The 16,094-nt window shown below is 35.5% G+C and overlaps 1 protein-coding gene across 1 annotated transcript in view; it reads left to right on the plus strand.

Moving 5' to 3' along the window:
* Positions 1-10,451, plus strand: part of LOC139155158 (vomeronasal type-2 receptor 26-like) — a 39,622-nt gene extending 29,171 nt beyond the window's left edge. The window contains exon 6 of the mRNA XM_070730241.1: positions 9,541-10,451. Within this exon, the coding sequence (XP_070586342.1) occupies positions 9,541-10,451 (911 nt within the window). The remainder of the gene's footprint in view (positions 1-9,540) is intronic.
* Positions 10,452-16,094: the final 5,643 nt, after the last annotated feature.

Below are 16,094 nucleotides of genomic sequence, written 5' to 3' on the forward strand. Positions count from 1 at the left end.
TACACCTCCAACATTTTGGGTTTGTTCCTTTATACATTTTAGCCAATGTTGCCAGTGCAAGGTGCCACCTATAATACATTTTGTATATGTTTTCCTTATAAGCTGTTGATTTTGTTAATTTATAGTTTTTAGTCCAAATTGATTCCCATTTATCTAAATTTATACTATAACCAAAATTTTTGCCCCAACTATGTATATTATTTTTAACGATGTGTTCCTCCATTTTGTAGTGTAGCATATATCTATATATTTTGGAAATCATTTTCTTTTCTTGGCCTAAAATTATCTTATCTAATTCTACCTCTTTTATTTGTATTTCCTTCCTTTTCCCTTCTTGATATTTTGATTTAATTACGTTATACGCCCACCAATCGATTTTGATTCCAATTTCTTCTAGTTGTTCCCTAGTTTTTAATTCCCCGTTTTTTTCTAATGTTTGATAATAGTTTAACATTTTGTTTAGTTCTCTTGAGTTTGGGTATACCGTCGCCTCTAAGCTCGAGTACCATTTGGGAATTTGGTGGTAGTACATTTTTTTGATTTTTTTCCAAGTTGTGTATAACGAATTTCTTATTATATGTTGTTTGAAATAACTATGTATTTGTTCTTTATTTTCCCATAGAATAGCATGCCACCCTGTTCTCATATCGTGTCCTTCCAGTATTAATAGTCTTTTATTTTCCAATTTAAACCAATCTTTCAACCAATCCATAATTGCTGCATTGTAATATAATTCGAAATCTGGTAGTGCAAATCCTCCTTGTTTGATATTATCTTGTAGATATTGTATTCTAATTCTAGGTTTTTTTCCGGCCCAGACAAATTTTGTAATCATTCTGTTTAATTTTTGAAAAAAGTCTTTTCTTAATATAATTGGAATTGTCCTAAATAGATATAGAATCTTAGGTAAGATGGACATTTTTATTGTTGAGATTCTACCTATGAGCGAGATAGGCAATTTGTTCCATTTTTCTAATTTCCTTTTTATTTCTTTTATTAAAACCGTATAATTATCTTCCTTTATTGTAATTGCTTTTGCTGTTAATTTTATTCCCAAATACTTAACTGTTTTTACTATTTGTAGGCCTAATCTGTCTTCTAATATTTTCTTCTCTGTATTTGTTAAATTGTTTGTCAGTATTTTAGTTTTTTGTTTATTAATTTTTAGTCCTGCTACTTTTCCGAATTCAGTGATCTCCTTTAATAAAACTTCCCCTGATTCAATTGGATCTTCTATATTAAATACTAGATCATCGGCAAATGCCTGGATTTTGTATTCTTGTCCTTTCAAATTTAATCCTTTAACATTTTTATTTAACCTTATCTGATTTAATAAGATTTTTATGGCCAAAATAAATATTAATGGGGAAAGGGGACATCCTTGCCGTACTCCCTTTTCTATTTTTATATTTTGCGTTAATTGGTCGTTTATTATAACTTTTGCCGATTGTACAGAGTATATCGTCTTGATTGCTTTTATAAATTTTTCTTTAAATTTCATTTTGGTCAGTTGTTTAATAAAGAAGTTCCAATTCAAATTGTCAAATGCTTTTTCCGCGTCTAAAAATATTAATGCCAAATTCTTTCCTGGGTTTGCCTCATAGTATTCTAAAATATTTATAATGTTTCTCAAGTTATTTTTTATATTTCTGTTTGGTAAAAAGCCGTTCTGGTCCGGATGTATGATTTTGTTAATTATCCCTTTAAACCTTTCTGCTAATATTGTTGTGAAGATTTTGTAGTCTGAGTTTAGTAATGCAATTGGTCTGTATTGTTTTATTAAATATCTTTGTTCCGGATCTTTTGGTATTAGTGTTATTAACCCTTCCTTCCAGGATTCAGGCATTGCTCCTTTATCTAACACCTCATTCAGCATCTGTAGTAATAATCTGTGTGCCACCTCTGACACCCATGCCGTAGTTTGCCATCATGGATCTATATCATTTCAGACAAGTGACTGTCCAAAATCTTCTTAGAAACCTCCAATATTGAAGGACACAAAACCTCTGGAGGCCAGCTTCCACTGGTTAATTGTTCTCACTCTTACGAAGTTTTTCCTTAATTGCATATTGCTTCCAGATGTTATAGGATACTCTAGGCATTCTCCAAGTCCCTTATATTAACTGCCATGGGGCAGGACTCAGGATGTTTGGCTAAAAGATGATATAATTCATTATTAACCTCTAATAATGTAGGTTCCTATGAAGATTCTACACACTACACAGAAAATAATTAACATCCTACGACTCCCCTCAACTTTATATACCTAGCTACATTTTTTTTGTTTCTTTTTTTTAAGAATTTTAAATTTTTTTATTACAAATATATACACATTTACATACAATATATGTTTTATATTAATACAAGGCTAAATCAACGCGTAACAAATAAACGGACAAACAAACGTGACAAACAAACAAACAAACAAACAAAAAGAAAATATTCTTTAAAAAAATCTAATTGCTTATTTAAGTACATTAATAACAATAACTATTCATTTAGCATATTTTATAATATTTGTACTTATATTCCCTTCAGGAGGTAAGTTTTGAATGATTTTTAATTTTAAATTATTTTCTGGTGAAGTATGTTGTATCCTCAGTGTATACCATTTTCTCTTGTAGGTTGTCACTGTTCTTTAGATCATTTAATTCTTTCTTATCCGCCTTCTTTCATTCATATTTAATTTCTTCAATATCATACAGATCTTTCTTTATAAAAAGGTTTTTTGTATATATGTCTTTTGTATTTTTTTTCTATGTAATAAAAAGGATATAAAGTATTGTTAATTTGATTTTTTCTTTTGAGTTTTATTTCTTTTCTTAAACCAATTATAAAGATGTATCCAGGTTTTATCGTGTTCGGAATCCTCTTTGTTTTTTAATTTAATTGTTAATGCGTCAAATTCAGCACAATCTAAAAAATTTTTAATTATCAAATCGTCGTCTGGTGGTTCGGGTTGCTTCCAATTTTGAGCTATCGTTATTCTGATTGCTGTCAATATATGAATTAATAAGTAATGTTTGTTTTTTTCAATTTTTTGATCTATAATTCCCAGGAGAAAGGCTTCAGGTTTTTTATTTATCTTCATTTGTAAAATCTCTTCTATCCAATTCTGCATTTTATTCCAGAATTTTTTTCATTTTTGGGCAGGTCCACCAAATGTGGTAGTAGGTCCCCATTTTTTTACACCTCCAACATTTTGGGTTTGTTCCTTTATACATTTTAGCCAATGTTGCCGGTGCAAGGTGCCACCTATAATACATTTTGTATATGTTTTCCTTATAAGCTGTTGATTTTGTTAATTTATAGTTTTTAGTCCAAATTGATTCCCATTTATCTAAATTTATACTATAACCAAAATTTTTGCCCCAACTATGTATATTATTTTTAACGATGTGTTCCTCCATTTTGTAGTGTAGCATATATCTATATATTTTGGAAATCATTTTCTTTTCTTGGCCTAAAATTATCTTATCTAATTCTACCTCTTTTATTTGTATTTCCTTCCTTTTCCCTTCTTGATATTTTGATTTAATTACGTTATACGCCCACCAATCGATTTTGATTCCAATTTCTTCTAGTTGTTCCCTAGTTTTTAATTCCCCGTTTTTTTCTAATGTTTGATAATAGTTTAACATTTTGTTTAGTTCTCTTGAGTTTGGGTATACCGTCGCCTCTAAGCTCGAGTACCATTTGGGAATTTGGTGGTAGTACATTTTTTTGATTTTTTTCCAAGTTGTGTATAACGAATTTCTTATTATATGTTGTTTGAAATAACTATGTATTTGTTCTTTATTTTCCCATAGAATAGCATGCCACCCTGTTCTCATATCGTGTCCTTCCAGTATTAATAGTCTTTTATTTTCCAATTTAAACCAATCTTTCAACCAATCCATAATTGCTGCATTGTAATATAATTCGAAATCTGGTAGTGCAAATCCTCCTTGTTTGATATTATCTTGTAGATATTGTATTCTAATTCTAGGTTTTTTTTCCGGCCCAGACAAATTTTGTAATCATTCTGTTTAATTTTTGAAAAAAGTCTTTTCTTAATATAATTGGAATTGTCCTAAATAGATATAGAATCTTAGGTAAGATGGACATTTTTATTGTTGAGATTCTACCTATGAGCGAGATAGGCAATTTGTTCCATTTTTCTAATTTCCTTTTTATTTCTTTTATTAAAACCGTATAATTATCTTCCTTTATTGTAATTGCTTTTGCTGTTAATTTTATTCCCAAATACTTAACTGTTTTTACTATTTGTAGGCCTAATCTGTCTTCTAATATTTTCTTCTCTGTATTTGTTAAATTGTTTGTCAGTATTTTAGTTTTTTGTTTATTAATTTTTAGTCCTGCTACTTTTCCGAATTCAGTGATCTCCTTTAATAAAACTTCCCCTGATTCAATTGGATCTTCTATATTAAATACTAGATCATCGGCAAATGCCTGGATTTTGTATTCTTGTCCTTTCAAATTTAATCCTTTAACCTTATCTGATTTAATAAGATTTTTATGGCCAAAATAAATATTAATGGGGAAAGGGGACATCCTTGCCGTACTCCCTTTTCTATTTTTATATTTTGCGTTAATTGGTCGTTTATTATAACTTTTGCCGATTGTACAGAGTATATCGTCTTGATTGCTTTTATAAATTTTTCTTTAAATTTCATTTTGGTCAGTTGTTTAATAAAGAAGTTCCAATTCAAATTGTCAAATGCTTTTTCCGCGTCTAAAAATATTAATGCCAAATTCTTTCCTGGGTTTGCCTCATAGTATTCTAAAATATTTATAATGTTTCTCAAGTTATTTTTTATATTTCTGTTTGGTAAAAAGCCGTTCTGGTCCGGATGTATGATTTTGTTAATTATCCCTTTAAACCTTTCTGCTAATATTGTTGTGAAGATTTTGTAGTCTGAGTTTAGTAATGCAATTGGTCTGTATTGTTTTATTAAATATCTTTGTTCCAGATCTTTTGGTATTAGTGTTATTAACCCTTCCTTCCAGGATTCAGGCATTGCTCCTTTATCTAACACCTCATTCAGCATCTGTAGTAATAATTTTTTGACTGGTTCGTATATTTCTTTGTAATATTTGGCTGGTATTCCGTCTACTCCTGGAGTTTTGTTATTGTTTTGTTTTTTAATTGCTAGATCTAATTCTGTCATAGTTATGGTTTTGTCCATTCTATCTATGTTAGTCTCCGATATTTGGGGTAGTTCGATCTCGTTCAAATATTGATCTATTTCTTCCTCTTTTATATCATCTTTCCTATATAGCTGTTGAAAGTAGTTTTGTATTATCTTTTTTTTTTCTTCTATGTCAATTTGTTTTTTTCCCTTTTCATCTTCTAGTTGTTGGATATATTTCTTCTCTTTCTGTTTTTTAATTTTATAGGCAAGCCACCTTCCCGGTTTGTTTGCATGTTCGAAGTAGTTTTGTTTTACACTTTTGATTTTTTGGGCTATTTCTTCCTGTGCTATCAAGTTTATCTTGTGTTTAATTACATCTCTTTTTTCTTTTAGTTCAGGTTTTTTTGGATCTTTTATCCATTCGGCTTCTATTTGTTCTAGTTCTTTTTGATTTTCTCTCATCTCCCTATTTTTATCTTTATTTTTTTTACTAGTGTATGCAATGGTTATCCCCCTTATGTATGCTTTGGTTGTGTCCCATATATTCTGTATGGTTGTGTCTTCATTCCAATTTTTTTCTAGAAAGATATCTAATTCTTTATTTGAAAATTCTTTGTATTTGTTTTCTTGTATAATTTTTGTATTCATTGTCCATCTATTTTTTTTAGTTTGGTTTCCTCTAATTGTTATACTTACTGGATTGTGGTCTGCCCAAAAGTTGGGTTCTATTTCTGCTGATATTATCTCTTGTTGTAATTCTATGTTTGTCCATATCATGTCCAATCTGGACCATGAGTCGTGTGGATGTGAATAATAAGTATATTTACATTCGTCCCTGTGTCTTTCCCTCCATGTATCTTTTAATTTAAATTCCTCTATAATATCTTTGAGTTTTTCTGGTATTGTTTTTTTCTTTTTACTCTTTTCTTTACCTTTATAGTCTTTGTCGTAATCTATTATTATATTAAAGTCCCCAATCATACAGATGTTTCCTTTTTCAATTTTTATTATTTTTTGGTACAACTTTTTATAAAAAAATTTTGGTCTTTATTGGGAGCATAAATCACAATTAAATTTGTTTTTTTTTAATTAATTTTGATTTCTATTATAAGTATTCTACCCTCTTCATCACTGTCAATTACTTTTGGATTTAACCTGCTTTTAACATATAGTGCAATTCCTCTTTTTTTTTCATTTGCAAGTGATGTAAATAGTTTCCCCAATTTCGGGTATTCCAATACTTTCTTATCCTTTTTCTTTACATGGACTTCCTGAAGGCATATTACATCTAAATTTTGTTTTATTAGTTTTGTAAATGTTTGTCCTCTTTTTTGAGGAAAGTTCATTCCATTTATATTCACCGAAAATAATTTAATTTCTTTATTCATTCTTCGTCAACTATCTTGCCCTTTTACTGCTTCTAAGCTCTCTGTAGTTTTCTGTTTTCTCCCCTTTCCCCTTGCTTATCTTGTCTGTTCTCTTTTCCTCTATCTCTCCCTCCTCTTGGCTTGTTGTCTCCAGTTCCGTGCTGCTTTCCCCTTCTTTCTTCAGATGTTCTAGAATAAATTTGTCTGCTTGTTCTAGTGTTTCTATATTTATTTTCTTCCCCTTCCAAGTTACCATTACCCCCTCTGGCACTAACCATCTAAATTGTATCTCGTTTTTTATTAATTTGTTTGTAAAGTAATGGTAATCCCTCCTTCGTTCCCTAATTCTTTTGGGTATTTGTTTCAGTACAATAATGTCTTTTCCTTTATACGATAAGACCCCTCTGGTATTCCTATATATCTCATCTCTCAGGGTTTTTTGGGTGAATCTAAGGTGGACTTCTCTGGGGAGTTGATGGCGATGTGCGTAATTAGTTTGCACTCGATATACCTCGTCTACGTGGTTAATTAGTTCGTTTTCATTTATTTTTAACTCTTCAGCGAAGAGTTCAACTACGGTCGCAAACAGGTTCTCCCCTTTTTCTTCTGGTACATTTTGTAGCCTAACATAAAATGAGGATTTCTCAAACTCTAATTGGGCAATGGCCCCTTCTAAATCTTTATTTACCCTCCTGAGGTCTTCTTCGTTTTTAGTTAATCTTAACTTATTTGCTTCGGTTGTCTCTTCCACTTGCTGTATTTTAATTTCCTGTCTGTTTACTGCTTCTTTAACACTTTCTATTATATTATTAAATTTGGCAAAATTTTCATTTACTTCCTCAAATTTTTTTTGTGTCTCCTGATGGTTTTTAATTATAGTTTCTTGGGTTTGGTTAGAGGATTCCTGTTGTTTTATCATAAATTCTTGAATTTTGTCTAGGGAATTTTGTAAACTTTGAAGTGAGGGTGTCTGATCTTTAATCTCTTCTGTAACAATATCGGAAGTCGATGAGGATTTCTGCACAGCTGGTGATAGTAAGGTTAAATTACCCCTTCTCAACGATTTAGTTAATGTTTGTTGAGTTGCCATTTGTAATAAGTTTTAGCTTTCTAATGCTTAATTCAATATCTAATCAATCTATTCAATATCTAATCAATCAATCGAATTATTCTTTAACAGTTAGTTCAGTATGTAACAGTCGATCCAATCAATTTATACAACTTATTTTTCAAAAGAGAAAAGAGGTAGAGTTAATGCTTTCAATTATTATCGGTGTTTCAATACTTAAACAATATTTAATCTATCTTAGCTTATCCTTTTCTAACTTATATTTGATATTCTAACTTATATCTTGATATTTAATCCTTAATATCTAATATCTTAATATCTAATACTTAATGCTGTAACATTTAATACTTAATACTTAATCAATATTCAATATACAATATATAGTATACAATTAATTAGTTAATGGTTAGGAAATCAATAGTTAAATAGTTGAATAATAGTTAAGTAAATTCTTGTAGGTATTCTAGATAAACAATTTTTAAGAGTAGAGTAGAGGTAGAGTAGAGGTAGAGGTTTAAATAATAATGATATATTATAGCTTTAGCAAGTTCTTACATCCATTAATCACTTAATTAATTCGTTAGTTGATTGCATTTAATTACAGTTTACTTTTAATTACAGTTGATCGGAGATATTATTAGTTAATAACAGCAATTACTTTGATTTCATCTAATTGTTTTCCAGTCCAGTTTCTGTCTTTTATTTTCCTTTAATCTTATATATTAACCAATAGATGTTCCTTGATTCTAATATTTATTTTAGTCCAGATTGTTCCAAAAATGAGTAAGTCTATCAGTCTCAGACTTAATGTTCACAATTTAGGAGATTATAGTTTAGTGTCTCGTAATTTAACTTCACATAAGTTCCTAGTTTCCTATGGGAAGGTCTGCTATAGTGACATTGAAAACCAATCCAGTCAAATTACTATCTGTTAAGTCAAGTTCTTGTCTCTTTAAGATTATACCTTCTTGTGTTTTATGGGATTTTAAGTCCTTAAAAGGTCCAAGGGCAAACGCAAACCAGATAAATCAAATAGATCGGGGGGGGGAAAAAGACCGGCTAAGCAAAATGGAGGGGTGTAGATCTCCAGGATGTTATCTTGCTGTTTCTGCTTTCTGCTTCGTAGCTCTATGTTTCTGGAAGTGGGGGAGGTTTAATCACGTAGGTGTGACGTCCGTGGTGAAAGCTCACGCCGGAGGTTTTTTAAATCCCTGCTTTCGCTACTCCTATTCCACCTGGTATTTCCAAATATTCGTGAAAATTTAGGCTTCAAACTTTAAGATCGTATCACCCCGGTTATATCCGTCTCCGTTCCGTCTCCGTCCCTCCGACCCAGCTCTCCTGTCACACATCCGAATCTCCTGTCACCGCACGCTGTCTCTTGCTTCTCCTGTCACTCAACCCTTTTAATCGCCGCTTGTTTCGACTTTGAGCTCTTCTATCCTTTTATCGTCTTTCCCACGATTGTTCAGTTACACCAGAAGTTTCCGAATTAAGAGTATGTTATTTTAGGGTAATTGCTGAGGCTCACCGATCTCTTCTCACTTCCTCCTCGATGTTTACGGGGCAGCCATGTCTTAGGGCCAGCAAATGCTGGCTTCTTTTTTGCCCGGTCCTGGCGGTTTTAAAAAAGCTTGTGCCGGTGTGAGCTAGCGATTCTCACATCGGGCACAGCATAACCACCTCTTACGACACCCTTCCCTCCAAGTTGGGTATCTGATTTTATATTTAAAGGCAATAAAAGTCGTGCTGGGAGAGTAGCGGTTCACTCACCAGCTCCGCATCGACCAAGCCCCGCCCCGGAAGTCCTCCTAGCTACATTTTTTAAAATACCCTTCTTAGCTCTTTGCAATGAAAAAGTTCAGAAATAGTTTTTGGAAAATATTCCTGGAATTAGGCACTGTCCAAAAAAAGATTTTTCTTGTAATGTAAAAAAGATATAAAAGAAATATTGCTTTTTATTTTTTAGATACTGAAAAATGCACCAAGTGTCCAGATGATAAATATCCTAATGAGCACAGAGTCCAGTGTATCCGCAAAGTTATAACCTTTCTGTCTTATGAAGAATATCTGGGCATCATTCTGGTCTCTTTTGCACTACTGTTGTTCTTAATCACAGACCTTGTTTTAATCATCTTCATTAAATATCGAGAAACCCCCATTGTCAAAGCCAACAACCGGGACCTCTCCTACATCTTCCTGGTCTCCCTCCTGCTTTGCTTCTTGTCTTCTTCTCTCTTCATTGGTCAACCAAGGAAAGCCACCTGCCTTCTTCGACAGACAGTTTTCAGCATCATCTTCTCAGTTGCCATTTCTTCTCTCTTGGCCAAAACCCTCATGGTGGTGTTGGCTTTTCTGGCCACAAAACCAGGAAACCGAGTGAAGAGATGGTTGGGGAAGAGCTTGGCCAACTCCATCATCCTCTCTTCTTCTGCTGTCCAAATTGTCATCTGCTCCATCTGGCTGGGAGTTTCTCCCCCCTTCCCTGACTCTGACCTCCACTCCCAGCATGGAGAGATCATCCTGCGATGCAACGAAGGGGCTGTTGTCATGTTCTATGTCACCCTCAGCTACATGGGCTTCCTGGCTGCCATCTGCTTCACGGTGGCTTTCCTAGCGAGGAATCTGCCTGGGGCCTTCAACGAAGCCAAGCTGATCACCTTCAGCATGCTGGTCTTCTGCAGTGTCTGGGTGACTTTTGTGCCCACCTACCTGAGCACCAAAGGGAAATACATGGTGGCTGTTCAGGTCTTCTCCATCCTGGCCTCCAGTGCTGGGCTGCTGGGCTGCATCTTCATCCCCAAGTGCTACATTATCCTTCTGAGGCCAGACCTGAACACAAAGGAGCATCTCACAGCCAGAACAAATGTAAAAACATGATATATAACATCACTGTGATATTGGGGAAAATGTTAACGTGACTGTTATTTGATTTCCATTTAGATAGTATGCAAAAGTCCAAGAAAACCACATCTATATGTTTCAAAATGGGAAATTGTTGAAGGATGAGAATTCTTGCAACTCTGTTCTCTTTCAATAAATCTTGCTAAAGAGATCTTTATAAAATTCAGAGGAATTCAGCTGTTCAGTGAAAGCTTAGAGAAAATACTGAGAACACTCTTTCCTATTGACAGCAGCTAAAAGTGTTTGTGAGAGAGAATGAGTTGTTGGGACCAAGTACCAGCCTGGTTCCCTGATCCTCTCTGTGAGAATGCCAGAATAATGTGAAATGTCATGTTTGATCGGTTCTTGACTTGGAAGAGAAATCTTGATCCCTCCTATATAATTCTTTCTTTTTAAAAAGATTTTTTTATTTTTATATAATTATTTCTTGATTTCCTGATAAAACCTCCTTTGCAGAAAGTGTTCAGCAGAACAGCTGTTTGGGGTTTCAATTTGGGATTATTATTTTTTGTTTCTGTACTTCGCACCAAAATAAAAAAATAAAGTAAATTAAAAAAATAAAGTTTCTAATGAAATTTCCACTGTGTTTTTTTCTTTCAAGCAGAGAAATAGCAGCTTTCAGGCCCTTTAATTTTCCACTGTACTATTTCTGCGTAAAGCATTTTCTCTGCTCGTCTTCCAAGCTTGTCTTGTGTGTGAACGGCTGGAGAAGATCTTGAGACTCTTCCCAGGAGGAGGTTGAAGGGATCCTCTCTAAAGGCAGGTTACAAAAGTTCAATGCAGCATAATATTCATCCACGTCCAAAAAAGGCAGTGAATAAGGGTGGGAACCAGTGGTGGGATTCAAGTGCATTAACAACCTATTCTCTCCCCTAATGATTTCTTCTGATAACCAGTTTGTCAACCTGCTCAGAAAGTTAATAACCAGTTCTCCTGAAGTGGTGTGATCTGGTTGAATCTCACCACTGGTAAGAACATATAGATTTCTGGAAGAGGCTCCCATGGAAACTGTTCTGCTCTCCAACCACACAGATTGCTGATCAATTGGGAATCAATGTTTAGGTCTCAAAATGGCTCCTAATAGTAAATGAAATTCCTTTGCAATTTCCATCTTAAGGAAATAAGAAAAGCTCTGATGGATCAGATGAAAGTCAGTCCCAGATGCACAGTGACCACACAAATAAGCAGAAGGTGGAGATTTATCACTTTGCCTAACATGGAACAGGCATTTCCCCTCGATTTCACTTTCCTCCATCTCACCACACAAGATTGGACACTCAGCCATCTTATATTCCAGGCTGTGAAGGGCTGCAAAAATTTTTATTAACACACTCACCTTTCTTTTCTGAGTGTGGCTTGCCAGCCATGTGACCAGGGGGTAGCTTAAAGGTCATGTGACTGACTTAAAATTGGTCAATGTGATGTCACTTACATCAAGAATTTGGGTTAGGGTGCCTGGCCTCCTTGTCTCAAAGAGACACAATTTCCCTATCTATTTACTATTACTGAACATCCAAAATATACTGTTTAATTCTATGTATATATGCTATATGTGTACATACATATTGCACACAGGCACACAAAAATCTACATTATCTACTATATAAACTGTATATGCATGTACACACACATGCACAGCTCTTCTGAAATTATACATAGTGAACCTCATTTACTGCAATAGGAAAAACAGAGCCCAGAAGAGGGAAAAGAAAAAAAAATCAAAATTTTTCTACTCGTTCTGTGTACTTGACCGTACCCGTAGGAGACCAGCACTGATTCTACGAATTCCCAATTCTGGTATCCCACATTAATCTGAGACATTTTTTGCAAGTTTAATGCTCACAATCAAAAAGTAGTAAGGCGGGACTGAAACTCAGGAGTCTCCTGGTGATTGGCCCAAGTCATCCAGGATGTTGATATGCTAAGGGAGGATTAGAACTCTGAACCAGATGACTTTCATGCCTAAGTGAGACGTGAAAGTGGACTTTGGCTGAACTGGAAAACAGAATGGAAAATGCGCAAACTTTGAATATGTACCACACTTTACACCCACGAAGTGACATCAACAAGTTATACCTGGCAAGAAAAATAGGGAGCAGAGGACTATTGTAAATCCATCAAACTGTAGAAGGAGAAAAATGAAGTTTGAATGATTATGTGAACCAAAATAGAGAAAAATTACTGCAAGCTGTGAAAACAGAGAACATTATAAAAACAACAGAAACTTAGGCAGAATATAAGGAAAAACAGCTGGTTGCCAGATTAAATAGATGGAAAATCAAAGCTTTGCATGGACAACACTTGAAAAACATTGAAGGAAAATGTGATGACAACGTTACATGGGAATGGCTTAAGATGGGAACCATCAAGAAAGAAACAGAAGGTTTAATATTTGCTGTTCAAGAATTTGCATTGAAGGAAAAGATACAGAAATCCACTGACAATCCAAACTGCCCAGTTTGCAATGACAATGTTGAAACTGTTTCACACTTAATATGTGAGTGCAGCAATATCATGCAAACTGGTTGCAAAGCTAGACATGGTTGAGTTGCTAAATTAGTCCACTGGTCATTATGTAAAAAGCATGACATACCTATATCTAAAAAGCCATGCAAGCACAAAGTGGAAAAAGTTACTGAAAATGAGATGGTGAAGATCTTGTGGGACTTTCGAATACAGACTTATTGTCCTTTGGGACACAATACACCAGATATCACGGTTGTCAAGGAGCAAAGCGTACAGATTATTGATATCGCTGTAGCAGGAGATGCCAGAGTCGAAGAAAAAGAACTGGAAAAAATTACAAAATTTTGCGACCTGGCCATCGAAACTACACAGCTATGGATAAAACATGTAACGTGATACCTATTGTCAGAGTGGAATTTGGTACCACTTGGAATTTCACAAAACACATCAAGAAATTGCAGCTTCCTGCAATAACACCAGCAGAACTGCAAAAAACTGGGCTACTCTGAACATCATATTTTAAGAATATATCTGAATCATATAATCATAGAGTTGGAAGGGACCTCTAGGGTCATCTGGTCCAACGTCTGCTCAATGCAGGATTCATTAAACCATCCCAGAAAGATGACTGTCCAGTCTCTGTTTGAAGACCTCCAGTGAAGGCGAGGCCACCACCTCCTGTGGCAAACTGTTCCACTGGTTTATCACCCTTACTGTTAGAAAGATTTTTCTTATATCTAATCTAATTCTACTCCCTTGCAGTTTCATTCCATTGTTTCTAGTCCTTCCAAGTGCTAATGAGAACAATGGTGATCCCTCTGCTCTGTGACGGCACTTCAGATATTTGTAGGCAGTTATCAAGTCTCCTCTCAGTCTCATTTATTTATTTTTATTCATTCAATTTTTATGCTGCCCTTTTCCTTAGACTCAGGGCGGCTTACAACATGTTAGCAATAGCGCTTTTGAACAGAGCCAGCAGCCTATTGCCCCCACAATTTGGGTCCTCATTTTACCCACCTCGGAAGGATGGAAGGCTGAGTCAACCTTGAGCCGGTGATGAGATTGAACCACTGACCTGCAGATCTACAGTCAGTTTCAGTGGCCTGCAGTACAGCACTCTACCTGCTGCGCCACCCCAGCTCTTCTTCTTTGGAGACTAAACATCCCCAGATCCTTTAACTGCTCCTCATAGGACATGGTTTCCAGACCACTCACCATCCTTGTAACTCTCCTCTGAACTTGCTCTAGTTTATCAATGTCCCTTTTAAATTGGGCCCCCCAGAACTGAACACAGTATTCCAAGTGTGGTCGTACCAAAGTGCTTTAGAGAGGAATAATTACTTCACGTGAGCGAGATTCTATCTTGCGATATCGGCAAACCAATGATATTTTGTGAGTGCACACATATCCTCGTGAGATTTTGCTCCCTATGAATGTACAGAAGCAAAATCTCTAATCAGGCAAGTGTGTGTGCCCTCCGGAGACACAGAGCGGGATGCGGAGCACCCCAGTAGCAGGGGAAGCCGGCCTCAAGAAAAACATCAGATTAATTGTAGAGTTAGACTGCAGTTTGGAGATGCTATAGCCGTGATGGCAAACCATTGTTCCCTCGGGTGCTGAAAGCATGTGCACACACACAATCACGCCTGCGCTATTGTCCACACCCATAATTCAATGCCTGGGGAGGGTGAAAATTGCCTCCCCTGGCCCTCAGAGGCCCCCTGGAGGCCAAAAACAGCCTGTTTCCCCACTTCCAGTGGGCCCGATAGGCCTGTTTTTCACCATCATCAGGCTTCACAGGGTTCCTGGAGCCTGGAGAGGGCAAAAACGCTCTCCCACATCCTCCCAGAGGCCTTCTGGAAGCCAAATATGCCCTCCCAGAGCCGGAAATCAGCTGGCCTGTGTGTACATGCATGCTGGAGCTGAGCTAGTGCAATGGCTTGCGTGCCCTCAGATATGGCTCTGCATGCCACCTGTGCCACCCATGCCATAGGCTCACCATCACTGTGCTATACTATATATCAGTAGCATTGATTTCATTGTTGTAAACTTAGATGTCCTCTGCCCCAATAAAAGCAAAGAAAAATATGTATAATGAACCTGCCTAAAATTGCTAAGGTCAAGGAGGAATCCTGGTTGTTGTTGCTGGTAAAGTGATTCAAAATAAGTAGCTCATGGCATCTATGAGTTATGCAACATCCCCTTGCAAATAATATTCATTACAAGAGCATGAAAAAAACACAAAAAATACATGAATTTCAGGGCAAGTTTCTCCTCAAAGAAGCTTCCATGTCCAGGTGACCTGGGATTGCAAATTTTAAAATCCTCTTATACTCAGCTCCAGATCAGGTTGGCAGGTAAGGCCTGGGAATTTGCAACCCCCAGATAATGAAGAGGTTAAGATCAGCCTAAAGGTGGCTGAGGGAGGGGCAGGAATTCTCTCTTCAATCCCTCAGACTGTGTTTTCCAAGTCATGATTCTGGAAATTCCCAGATTTTCTCCAGGAGGTCCAAGATAATACCTGAGTCTTCCTGCTTTGGAGCCATGGATAGCAGCAGGTCCAGATCTTTCATCTGCTCTCTCTTTTGTCTTTATGATCTTGTCCAAATGACCTTCCAAAATAAGTAACTGACCTCTTCACCGCACTTCATCTACCATCCTTCTCCTATTTGCATGGAGATTACAAAAATGATCAGTTACAGCAATAGCACTTAGACTAACACTAACACTAACCTTTACCCTACCCAAACCCGAACCCAAAGGAAGGAAGGAAGGAAATATAAATAAATAAATAAATAAATAAATAAATAAATTAATTAATTAATTAATTAATAAGTAAATAAGTAAATAAATAAATAAATAAACCTTCTATAAGAAATCTCTGAACCTAAAAAAAGAGCAAGTTAAACATGAACTTCAACTTCCTGAAACTATCACCTGTGAATTGACCTTAGATACCACAGTTCGCTTCCTTCTATGTTATAGAGCCCCTGATTATGGCATCTCACATGCAAACAAGCTAACCTCATTACTAACTTGGGCAGTCTCCTACCCACATCCTCTTATATTTCTTGGTGACCTAAGCCTACCACATATAAATTGGACCCTAAACGAATGTACAGCTGAACCCATACATTCAACCCTTTATAATGC

The sequence above is a fragment of the Erythrolamprus reginae genome (assembly GCF_031021105.1).
Source record: "Erythrolamprus reginae isolate rEryReg1 chromosome 13 unlocalized genomic scaffold, rEryReg1.hap1 SUPER_13_unloc_2, whole genome shotgun sequence".
NCBI classification, from domain to species: domain Eukaryota; kingdom Metazoa; phylum Chordata; class Lepidosauria; order Squamata; family Dipsadidae; genus Erythrolamprus; species Erythrolamprus reginae.